This window comes from Rhincodon typus, chromosome 32 (genome assembly GCF_021869965.1).
Source record: "Rhincodon typus isolate 14 chromosome 32, sRhiTyp1.1, whole genome shotgun sequence".
Lineage (NCBI taxonomy): Eukaryota > Metazoa > Chordata > Chondrichthyes > Orectolobiformes > Rhincodontidae > Rhincodon > Rhincodon typus.
The window spans coordinates 14,528,381-14,541,185 of record NC_063363.1 but is presented as its reverse complement, the minus strand read 5'-3'; the positions used below and the strand labels follow the sequence as shown (position 1 = coordinate 14,541,185).

The following is a 12,805-nucleotide window of genomic DNA, read 5'->3' as shown; positions in this document are numbered from 1 at the left end:
TTCTGCATATAAACTGACGTTTTCCCAGCCACCATCAGTCCTGAGGAAGGGTCACTGGACCTGAAATGTTAACTCTGTTTTCTCCTTCACAGATGTTGACAGACCTGCTGAGCTTTTCCAGCAACTTTGTTTTTGTTCCTGATTTACAGCATCCGCAGTTCTTTCAGTTTTTATTTAGGAAGTGGATGGTTCCTTCTTGTCATAACAATAATGATGGTGCTTAAATCTGCTTAACCACTAGGTGGAGCATTTTAGGAGCAGCATTCGCTTCAGTTCAGGCAAACGTAGCTTAAGAAGGCTGAAACGAAATCTCGTGGCCTGTGGGCATAGGACATCTTGTTTTACCTAGGTCACCCTTGCAAACAGGAATAAGTACACAGTGGGATGTGTGCTACAGAAATGAGAGTACAGGGCATATTAACTCTGTACTCACGAGAATGGCCAGGGCTATTTGCAATTCAGACGCATTGACACAATGGAAAATATGTGCTTTTTTTGAAAAAGTAATTTTAGTTATTCAGTCAGCCCAAAGCAATATCTAGCAGCTGAAGAGTCATAACTTTGTTTGATGATGTTTCGTAAACATCTTCACAAGTAAAATCGGTGATACTTTCAACCACCTGCTTGTTTCTGAAGAAATACAAATGTCTAAAGGAAAAGGTGATGATATCAAGTTGCACATTGAAACAGATTGAATCTGATCTCCCATTGTTTTTAGCAAGTATCAGATGGTATCAAATTTCTCATTCCTCAGCCATGAAATGGAATATATGAGGCAAATGTCTCAACTCAAAAATGTAGCAACAGTAGCTAAGCAACTTATGGGCACTGAAAAGCAGAGCAGGCTCTGCCATTGTCCCATTCTCTGAGCTAAAAGGAGGATAATCACTAAGTTGCTGCCATGATAGAACATTTTTGCAAAGATGAGATACAGTATTGTTTTCTGCACTATATCTGGCATTGACTTTGATAGCAATGGGTTAAATTGTATTACCAGATAGCTGGATTTCAGATTCCAGTTCATGTACCTTCACTTTCTATTTTGATGCAGTATACAGAAAGCTGTCAGTCCATGTTCATTATCATTAGTTTCAAATGAGACAATGAAATAATGAAACAATCTGTCAATTGTAAAATCAATAGCAAGAGAATAATACTTGCATCAACATTTCTTTAAAAAAAACTTCTGTCCCTTTTTCTTATGTTTTGTGAATTTTATACCCAAAGTGACATCAGTAAACTGGGACAATTTCTACTTTGTTATCCTGCATAGTTTTAACATGTCATAGAGTCATACAGCACAGAAGTGCTGATCTATCCCCACTAATCCAACTTTCCAGCCCTTGGCCCATAGCCTTGAATGTTATGATACTTCATGTACTCATCGACATCCTTTTAAAAGAGTTGAGAGGTTTTCCACCTCTACTACCTTTCCAGGCAGTGCATGCCAATTTTCCCACCACCTCTGGGTGTTTTTTTTCCCTTAAATCCTCTCTAAACCTCCTGCCATTCATCTTAAAATTATGCCCCCTCTTTGTTGATCTTTCAACTAAGGGGAATAGCTGTTCCTGTCAACCCTGTCCACAGCCCTCATAATCTTGTACACCATGTTGCAGTCAGGCAGAGGGGTCAGATGGAAGTAAACGTCTCTGAGCAAGACTGCCGTTGGTGCCAAATAAGGTGTAGATTGTAGTGTGGGTGCAATATCCATTGGGAAGTCAAGTGAAACTATCCACTCTAAATTTGCTTTTACAAAACTGGAAACGCACAGTTAACTGTAGAAGTATTTTCTGTGCTGTTTTCCAGAGTGACTGATTCAAACAATTCACTGGTAGTTACTGATTCAGGCATGGAGGTTGTGTTCGCTTCTAATCATAAAAGCAAAGTGGAAGCATCAGACATTAATGTAAAGACTTCCATCACTAAAGTTAGGTGTAAACATAAAGTAAAACCTGGAGGAACAAAATGCACCAACATAATATTCTATTCCTTTAACTTAACTGATGAAAGTAATAGTTAAACTATTGGAATTCAATAATTTGTGAAACTTTTTGCCATTATACTACAAAAGAATAAAGTAAGTATAAATTACACGATCATACTTTATAAGTTTATGTTGAAGATATATTTTGCTTAGATTTAAATATGTTTTGATTCCTGTCAGGTCTGGCATCGTTTGTCTTGAGCTGAATAAAATGTAGCATATTTTTGTGATTTGGCACTCGTTATTGTTAAAACTTAGATACCCCTAGGTGTTACTCTTAAACAGTTATCCTAAATTTCTCCTTCTACTATCACCAGCAGTGATGGATCCAAAATCATAATTATTTCACTCTATGTTCAGTAGCTTGTGACAACTTCTTCAGTCACCACCCACCACCATTGTTTAGAAGGACGTGGGCCTACATACCCCACTGGCCTTTGAATAATGAACAGAAAGCTATAGCATATTTGCACTTTGATAGAAGTAAAATGGTGTGGATGCTGGAAATCTGAAATAAAAACAGAAAATGCTGGAGAAACTCAGCAGGCCCAGCAACATCTTTGCAGAAGGAAATAGAGCAGATGTTTTGAGTTGTCATATTGGACTCGAAATGTTAACTCTATTTCTCTCTCCACCAGACCTGTTGAGGTTTAGACTTTAACCTGCCAATGGGATAGGATTGTTTAAATGTTTAAACCTGTCAAAGGACAGCATACCTCCCAGCACTGCCTATTTGGGACCGATCAGTTTGCTCTCTTCATTCAAAGAGCTATTGTAAAGCTCCAAGTAGGACCTATACCTGCTCACTTGTACACTCTTATTGACGATTGTTTAGGGTATTAACAAATCCAAAGGTTCTGAGTTCAGATTCCACCTCGGCAAGTTATGAAACTGAATACAATACCTTTTGGATAGGTACTAAGCAAAATGACCATGGAAGTTGTTAGATGGTCATAAAATGCCATCTAACTGAAGAAGAAGTTATATCAGACTCAAACATTTACTGTTTCTCTCTCCACAGATGCTGATTCTCTCCAGCATTTTCTGATATTATTATTATATTAGTTTTATTATAAAAACTGACTGCTTGTTAAAGTCCTCTAGGAAAAAGAAACTACTATTCCTAACTGGGCTAACTTAGGTTTGACTTTAATCCTGTATGACATTATCTTGTTCATCTTTTCTTTCATGCCTGAGGCGATAACACATTTCTTCTGTAGCTTTAAACATATGTGTTGGCATATTAGAACATAGAACATAGAACATAGAACATTACAGCGCAGTACAGGCCCTTCGGCCCTCGATGTTGCGCCGACCTGTGAAACCAATCTGAAGCCCATCTCACCTAAACTATTCCATTATCATCCATATGTTTATCCAATGACCATTTAAATGCCCTTAAAGTGGGCGAGTCTACTATTTTTGCAGGCAGGGCATTCCACGCCCTTACTACTCTCTGAGTAAAGAACCTACCTCTGACATCTGTCCTATATCTATCACCCGTCAATTTAAAGCTATATTGGCCTGACTCTTATCAACTGTGGGGTGAGGAGGGTCACCACCAGGCCAGTCTCATTTTATGCTTGTACTCTGCAGGATATCAACACAGGTTTCAAAGACCAAACCCTTCATTTTCATTCACTGCACCTTTGGAAATGGTTTTGAACTCATAACCTTCTGAAGGGGAATGCTACTAATTTCACATCCTTCCATGATGCGGTTTATTCAGTCCCCTTACAGCGACTAGGGATAGGCAATAGGCTAGTGCTGCCCGTGACCCAGGGACAAATTGGGGAAAAATTGGTGCCAGTAGGGTAAGTTTAGTAGAGTAACTAAGATACTGCGAACACAACAGAAACCAAAGCACCTACAATGTCATTGGGTAGGCTTAAGTGCCTGTATATTCTGCAGTGCAAATTGTGTGCGGGGAATCTGGAGAATTCAGGTTTTACTGTAAATTGTGTCCCAGTTCTTTCTGCTGTCAGATTTTCTGTTCCAAGAATCATAATTGTATGCTTCATGTTCACACAGTCAAAATTTAACAATACAGAAAGAACACAAAAATCACCTAAGTCTCCTGTGGCTATTCTTCTCTCAAACCGACACACCTAAGTAGTAGTGAGAATAGAGAGTCAGATGAGAATGGTTCTGAAGCTAAAGACAGCAAAAGCAGGTCAGAGAATGAGGTACCCTCTGAAGAATTTATTTCAATGCAAGAAGTTTTACAGGTAAGGCGGATGAGCTCAAGGCAGGTATGGGAACATGGGACTGGGACATCATGGCTACCACAGAAACACGGCTAACGGAGGGAAAGGTCTGGCAGCTCCATGTTCTAGTGTTTAGATGCTATAGACAGATAGAAAGGGAGGCAAGACAGGACGGGGAGTGACATTTATGATTTGAAAAACATTACTGCTGTACTTAGGATATTTCTGAGGGATCATCTAGTGAAGCTACAAGGGTGGAACTCAAAAATAAGAAGGGGATGATCACCTTGATGGCTGTAGGCCTCCCAGTAATCGGTGGGAAACTGAGGAGCAAATATATAGAGGGATCTCAGATATATGTAAAAATAATAAGGTTGTAATAGTTGGAGATTTTAACTTTCCAAACATAGACTGGGACTGCCATAGTGTTAAAGGCTTGGAATATGAGGAATTTGTTAAATGTATTCAAGAAAATTTTCTTCATCAATATGTCGATGTACCTATGAGAGAAGGACCAAAACATGACCTTCTCTTTGGAAATAAGGCAGATATTACAGAAGATGATGTGTGGAAGGTCTTAAAAACATAAAACATAAGCAGAGATAATCATATCATCTGTAGCTACAGGTGAGGTGCCAGAGGACTGGAGGGTGGCTAATGTTGTGCATTTATTTGAGAAAGGCTGTAAGGAGAATCCTGGGAAGTAGATACCAGTGTGTCTGACATAAGTGATGTGTAAGTTGTTGGAGGAGATTCTGAGAGATAGGATTTATGTGCATTTGTAGAGGCAAGGACTGATTAGGGAGAGTTAGGATGGTTTTGTGCATGGGAAATCGTGCCTCACAAACTTGATTGAGTTTTTTGAGAATGTAACAGAAAAGATTGCTGATGACAGAACGGTAGATGTTGTCTACATGGAGTTTAGTAAAGCCTTTGACAATGTTCTGCATGGTAGACTGATTAGTTAAGTTAGATCACATAGGATTCACGGAGAGCTTGTGAATTGGAAACAAAATTGGCTTGACAGTAGGAGTCAGAGGCGGGTGGTGGAGGGTTGTTTTTCGGACTGGAGGCTTGTGACCAGCGGTGTTCCAGAGGGATCAGTGCTGGGTCCTCTGTTGTTTGTCATTTATATAAACAATTTGAATAAGGATTAGGGGGAATGGTTAGTAAGTTTGCTGATGACAGCAAAATTGATGGTATAGTAGACGGTGAGGAACGTTATCTAAGATTAGAAAGGGATCTTGATCAGTTGGGCTAGTGAGCTGTGGAGTGGCAGATGGAGTTTAATTTGGATCATTGTCAGGTATAGCGTTTTGGTAAAGCAAACATGGCCAGGAGTTGTACAGTTTATGGTGGGGCCCTGTGTAGTGTTGTTGAACAGAGAGACCTAGGAGTTCAAGTACATAGATCTTTGAAGTTGCTTCACAGGTAAATGAGGTGGATAAGAATGCATTTAGCATGTATGCCTTCATTGCTCAGACATTGAGTATAGGTGTTGGGATGTCATGTTGAGGTTGTACAGGATATCATTGAGGCCACTTTTGGACTACTGTGTGCAGTTCTGGTCGCCTGCTATTGGAAGAATATTATTAAATTGGAGAGGATTTAGAAAGCATTTACCAGGATATTGCCATGACGAGAGGGTTTGATTTATAAGGAGAGGTTGGGACCTTTTTGACTGGAACGTAGGAGGTTGAGGGGTGGCCTTATGAAGGGTTATAAAATCATGAGGGGTATAGAAAAGGTGAATTGCCAAGGTCTTTTCCCTAGGGTGGGGGAGTTCAAAACTAGGGTGCATAGGTTTAAGGTGAGAAGAGAAAGATTTAAAAGGGACCTGAGGGGCAACTTTTTCACACAGAGGAAGGTGTGTTTGTTGAATGAACTGCCAGAGGAAGCACCAGATGCAGGTACAGTTACAACGTTTAAAAGACATTTGGACAGGTACATGAATAGGAAAGATTTAGAGGGATATGGGCCATATACAGGCAAGTGGCACTAGTGTAGTTTGGGAAACTTGGTCGACATGGACGAGTTGGACTGAAGAGTGTGTTTCTGTGCTTAATGACTCTATGACTCTAATACTCTGGTGCAGCTTATTTAGTTGAATTTCTTTCCTCATTCTGATTTGAATCTTGGTTTTTCAAACATGATCATCTAAATAATCTTCTAAAATGTAGAATGTTTAGAATGCTTAAAATATAGAATTTTAAAAATGTTATGGATTCTGCTTTGAGCACTGGTATGGTATTCTACATTTAAAAACACAGCACTAGAAATCTCCTATCTTTCCTTTTACACTCATAATCTTAAATTTATACTTCCCATTTATTCATTCTCAGACCAGCAAAAATAGTTTTCCCTATTGAACTTTCCAAAACCCTCTTCTCTCCTTTTCCACAACCACCACCCTGTCCCATTTTTGCTTTTAATCCTGATCCCTTTCCTCCTCTCATCTTTTCCCCCTTCCTTCCTTTCTTCTTGTGTTTTTCTCTGGCTCCTGTCCTGTCTGTATCTCCATTCTCCTGCCCATCGAACTGCCTCCAAAATCTCTTTCATTTATCGCTCCTGCTAAGTCTGGGTCCAGATATCTTTGGCGTGCCCTGAAATGCACTTGGTCTTTATCATGAGATTACCCAGTATTTGAAAAAAAAATTCTTTTTCACCCTTAGCGAGTGCTTGAATGTTTTTTTTAAGTTGATGTGGGTTTTGCAAGGATTGCAACATAGCAGTGGATTGTCTCAGTTGACATTTCCCCAGTGTCATCCTTGCAGCCTGTGTCTCTGAGCAAATGAGCTCAGAGTGGCTAGATGCAATAAAAAGGGTGTGCACCCACATCTTCAATCTGCACCCACATTACCACAGGTGGTGGAGGAGGAGATGGTGCAAATTCTTCACATTGACATGGGTGGGGGATGGTGGTGAAGAAAGTCTTTGTGCTAAAGATATATAAAATCATTTTAGAATTTGAAGCAAAAACTTACTGTTTGTAGTTTGACTGTATGTTTCAGTTAGTCCAAGAGAATTATCTGTTATAAAACAAAATATTGATTATATATAGGTTATAGAGATCAAAAGGCTCAAAGACTATTTTTGAATTATGTATTTGATGAATATTTAAGTTGCAACACGGAGCTGATGTTTTCGTTGGTGTTGGTCTCTTTAACTTTTGAAAACAGTTTCTTAAACCTCAAAATACTTCTGCAAATTGCATCTAGTTCTGGATGTTGGTATATATGTTGCTGTCAGAGATAAGGCTTAAACATGGCCTGCAACAGTACAAAGAGTGAATCTACTCCCTCACGAATTGCTGCATTTACTCTGCATCAGTTGGTAATATAATCTATGTTTATGTGCAAATAAATATAAATCTAAGCACTGTGAATATAACAATGATTTTGAAGATTCTACTCACAATTATTATCAAATCTGTAGGTCACCCGAAGAACCTTGTTCATTAGACTTTCATGACGAACCAAACAATCAACTCTGGATTCCTGATCATGTGCTTTGATATTCAATGTACTGATTGTTGTAAACTTTGTCCCTTTATTTTCTGGATTATATTCTGTGTGTCCTGCATATTTAAAAAAATGTTTAGTGAATTCTGAGAAATTTCAATCCCACATTTTAGATTCTGTTCTTTTGTAGCACCTGTGCTGGACCTGCAGCACCCCCTGGTGTTGTATTCTTTATATTTTTGTTCCTGTTATCAACAGGAATTTGTGGTTTGCATCAATTGGAAAATGAAAGTTGCATGCAGGGATATGAAACAGCAGCTGCTTTTAAAGTGCATACCATGTTTCGGAGCAGTCAAAACATGGCCGAACAAAGATGATATCTTTGAAACTATTTGAAAACATACTTATTCTAATTACTCTAACAACGGTGGCACAGTTGTTAGCACTGCTGCCTCACAGTGCCAGGGACCCGGGTTCAATTCCACCCTTGGGCGACTGTCTGTTTGGTGTTTGCACATTCTCCTTGTGTCAGCGTGGATTTCCTCTGGGTGCTCAGGTTTCCTCCCACAATCCAAAGGTGGCAGATTAGGTGGATTGGCCATGCTAAATTGTCTGTAATATTCAGGGATGTGTAGATTAGGTGGGTTATAGGGTGATGGGTTTGGGTGGGAGCTCTGAGGGTCGGTGTGGACTTGTTGGGCCAAAGGGCCTGTTTCCACTCTGTAGGGCTTCTATGATCTATGAACTGAGTTTCAGACAACTGGGATCAGTGACAAAGCTAATTCTCTGAGTCAGAAGGAACTATCAGTGAATATTGAGCACTCTAGGGTCCTCTTGTCTGGACAATAAAATAATAAAAAGCAATTGGGTCGGAGTCTTTCATTCCTTTGTGAAGTTGGTGGGGGGTTGGTGGGTGTGGAAAATCTGCTGGAACTTGTGGATGCATCTTCTTACATATGCTGACCATATTTTAACTCTTTATTTTCTATTTTTACTTCAGATTTCCTGTACATGCAGTTACAAAACAAAAATTGACTCAATTTGAATTAGTTGAATTACTGCCAAAAAATGTCATTAAGGTTAAGAAACAGAATTTATAACTGTGATGGAAACTGTCACATCACTACACTGCTGATATCAGGACGGTCTTTCTGAAAGCATGATGGGACCGAAGAAAAGGGAGATCATGGAAATGAAAGCAAATATATCCTGAAAGGAACGTAAACCTACTAAAGCTTCCTTACCACGCAACTCCATTCTGTTGTTCAAGAGCCAGGTTATTTGAGGCTTTGGCTTGCTTCCAGTGGTAATGCAACTAACCACCTTCTCCTCTTTTCCCTTCATTAAACGTGTGGTAATGTTCAGTACAGGAGGAGATGGTGGTGCTGGGGAAGTAAATACATATTCACAATTAGTTGTGAAATGCTTCCATACAAACTAGATGTCATGCAAAGTGAGAGAAAAAAAACTGAAAAACTAGTTAATTTCCTCAACACTGGGTTTTATTTCTTTCAATCAAATGATTAAACAATACTATCAATGTCTCATCCCTGCAACATACATACCTAAAACAGTGAGATGTACTTCTTTGGATACGGTTGGGTGGTCATAATATAAACATGTATACACGCCATCGTCTTCCACTGTGGTATTCAGCAGTATGACAAATAATTTTGCTTCTGAGTAATGCACTAAATTGTATCTTCTGTCCTTTATGCCTGTTGGAAAAATAATTTCTTCATCGTAATCATTGTTATTAATATGCAAACAATCATACATGTATCCAATAATGAGAACAACCTGTCCACGTGCTGAAAGATGAAACTTGAAGATTGTAAAGAGGAAGAAATGTATTTCTGTTAAATATTTATTCCTTTTGTGTAATATTTGTTCATCTTTCTCCTTATCCACAGGAATACACCATCTTGCCACCTGGTCTGGCCTACATCAGAATCCAGACTCTCAACAATTAGTTGACACATAACTGTTTTAGTAATAACATCATGTCGCAGGCCACTCAGTTCAAGAGCAATAAGGGATGGACAATAAATGCCGACCCAGCCAGTGATGCCCACATTCCATGAATAAATAAAGAAAAAGTATAATCCAGATTAAAATAATTGATGATAATCTATTTTACTAAATGTGTAACTTTGCAGCATGCTGGTAAACACTCCTACTTGTGGTCTGTTTTTACTTCAACATCAACTCATATAAGTTTTATTTATGATGTTTTCATTAGGCATTACCAGCAAGGCCATCCTAACTGCTCCTTAAACTGAGTGGCTGCTCAAACACTTCAGAGGTCAGTTAAGAGTCAATCACATTGTGGTGGATTTGGAGCCACATGTAGGCCATGGTTGGTATGGACAGCAAAATTCTTTGCTCAGAAAGAAGTAATGTTCTAGACTATTTTTTTTTATCACAAATGTTGATCATTGTCATAGTAACCAGAATTATTAATTGATGTTTAAAATCCACCAATGTCTTTGTCAGAATTTGAACCTACGTCCAGAGCATTCGTCTGGGCCTCTTGAATTGTGATGTCGTCACTATGCCACCTTTGTCATCATTCTATGGCTTCCTGATTAGTATCTGATAACTTAGAAATGGTGCTAGACTTAGGTTTGTCTGTAACATTATGAGACACAGCAACAGAAAGATACAAATTGTGTATTATTGGCTTATAGAAATCAGCAAACTATTATTTTTGCAACATGGTTCTGTGTAACTTGAAGTACAATCATTTTTGAAATAATGAAACAAATCTGGAAGTCTGAAGAAAATCATAAATGTTGGAAAGACTCAGCAGCTTAGTCAACATCAGTAGAGAGAAAAGTCAAGTTGTGACGTTTCAGATAAATAGCCTTTATTAGAACAGTGAAGGGTCAACTTCTGAAATTAAATTGATCTGTTCCCTTGAAAAATGTTGGATGACCTGTTAAGTATTTCTAGCATTTTCTGTTTTTTCTCATGGCAATTAATGAAGAAAAGGGTTTAGCACATCTTGTCAATACCTTGAACATTGTCTATAAAAATTCAGATGGAATTAGTGTCATTAATTTTAAAGGTGTTTTAAAGATAAAACTTACTGACTGTATACTCTGTGTAATATTAGTAAGAAAGTGACTTCTAAATAGTCTGACTTGGTCGTTTTTTTATCGTGGGAATGTGAATTCAAGTTACTACTTTCTTTTAATGGATCACAATTGAGATAGATAAAGAAACATTGAGAGAAGAGTAATTCAGAGAACAGGAAAGCCCATGTCGGTCCCGATGATCTAGGTTTAGACCAGTATTTGATTCTAAAATGATCAATTTAGATAAGGTTGTAGACATGCTCACCGAGCCGGTGGGTTTGGTTTTAAACGTTTCGTCACTCTGTTAGGTAACATCGTCAGTGCACCTCCAGTGAAGCGTCGATGTTCTGTCCCGCTTGTAATTTATATGCCTCGGTTTGCTGGGATGGTTGGTATTACTTCCAATTCTGTTTCTTAGTGGGTTGTACACAGGGTCTAATTCAATGTGTTGGTTGATGGAGTTCCCACTGGAATACCAGACCTCCAGGAATTCTCTGGTGTATCTCTGTTTGGCTTGTGCGATTATGGATGTGTTGTCCTAGCCAAAGTTGTGTCGCCCGTTGTCCATGTGTAGTGAGACAAATGAGAATTAGTCGTGTCTCTTGGTGGCTGGTTGGTGTTCGTGTATCCATATTGTCAGTTTTCTTCTGGTTTGGCCTGTTTAGTGTTTCATGGTATTTTGTATATTACACCGGTTTTGCCGGTTTTGGTATGGGATCCTTTAACCAAAACTGGCAAAACTGGGGTAATATACAAAATGCAAGGACTGAGAGAAACACTACACAGGCCAAACTGGAAGAAAATTGATAATACAGATACACGAACACCAACCAGCCACCAAGAGACATGACCAATTCTCACTTGTCTCACTACACATGGAAAACGAGGGACACGAATTTGATTGGGGCAACACATCCATAATCGCACGAGCCAAACAGAGACATGCTAAAGAATTCCTGGAGGCCGGCTATTCCAAACGGAACTCCAACAACAAACACATTGAATTAGACCCTGTATACAAACCACTGAGAAACAAAGCCGGAAGTAATAACAACCACCCCAGCAAACCGAGGCATACAAATAATAAGTGGGACAGAACACTGACGCTTCACCGGAGGCGCACTGATGATGTTACCTAGCAGGGTGACAAAACGTTTGCAACCAAACCCACTGGCTTGAAGAGCATGTCTACAACCTCATCCACAACCCCAGCTGCAAATCTTCTTAAAAACTTTAAAGATCAATTTAAATGTTAGTACGTTTTAAAAATAAATACAACTCAATATCAGATGTATATTCATGCCTCTTGTTAAACATAAACTTCATAGCTAAAATTTCCTTGCCATTAGTTTGCAGCACAAAGGAGAAGATGCCAGTAACAAATAAAGGGGAAATGGCGATTCGGGTGTAAAGGGTTAAGTAGATAATCATTTAACCACGTCTAGAAACACTAAATTGTATCAGACCACAGCCGAGTCTGTACAGTTCAGGCAGTTGTTTCACAGTCTGTCAGACAGGAACAGCTTAATCAAACCACTGCATTCACTGTCTCTGTGCAAAGTCTGCAAGCTAAAGTAGTGGTCGCACCACTAATGTAACTTGAGAAACACTTCCACGTGATCTTGACCTTAAACCCTCTGTCTTTTGTCAAATATATGGTCACTAGTCCTAATATATCCCAAATGTGGTTTGGTGTTGACTTGCATCTGAGAGTGCTTCTGCCTTGTTATGCTTGGCTATGTTAAAGATGCAATTTAAATGCTGGTATTCCGGAGTTGAGGGGGTTGGCTTATGAGGAGAGACTGAGTAGATTGGGATTATATTCATTGGAATTCAGAAGATTGCGGGGGGGATCTTATAGAAACATATAAAATTATGAGGGGAATAGATAAGATAGAAGTAGAGAGGATGTTTCCACTGGCAGGTGAAGCTAGGACAAGAGGGCATAGCCTCAAGATTAGAGGGAGCAGATTTAGGACTGAACTGAGAAGGAATTTCTTCACCCAGAGGGTTGTTAATCTATGGAATTCCTTGCCCAGTGAAGTAGTTGACGCTACTTCAGTAAACGCTTTT

At 39.1% G+C, this 12,805-nt stretch overlaps 1 protein-coding gene across 1 annotated transcript in view; it reads right to left on the bottom strand.

The window, feature by feature from the left end:
- LOC109927322 (cytotoxic and regulatory T cell molecule) overlaps nt 1-12,805 on the bottom strand; it is a 42,289-nt gene that overhangs the window by 19,426 nt on the left and 10,058 nt on the right. Inside the window, exons 3-6 of the mRNA XM_020527307.2 lie at nt 9,218-9,370; nt 8,897-9,037; nt 7,607-7,768; nt 7,176-7,220 (exon numbers count right to left, since the gene is read on the bottom strand). Of these exons, the coding sequence (XP_020382896.1) occupies nt 7,176-7,220; nt 7,607-7,768; nt 8,897-9,037; nt 9,218-9,370 (501 nt within the window). The remainder of the gene's footprint in view (nt 1-7,175; nt 7,221-7,606; nt 7,769-8,896; nt 9,038-9,217; nt 9,371-12,805) is intronic.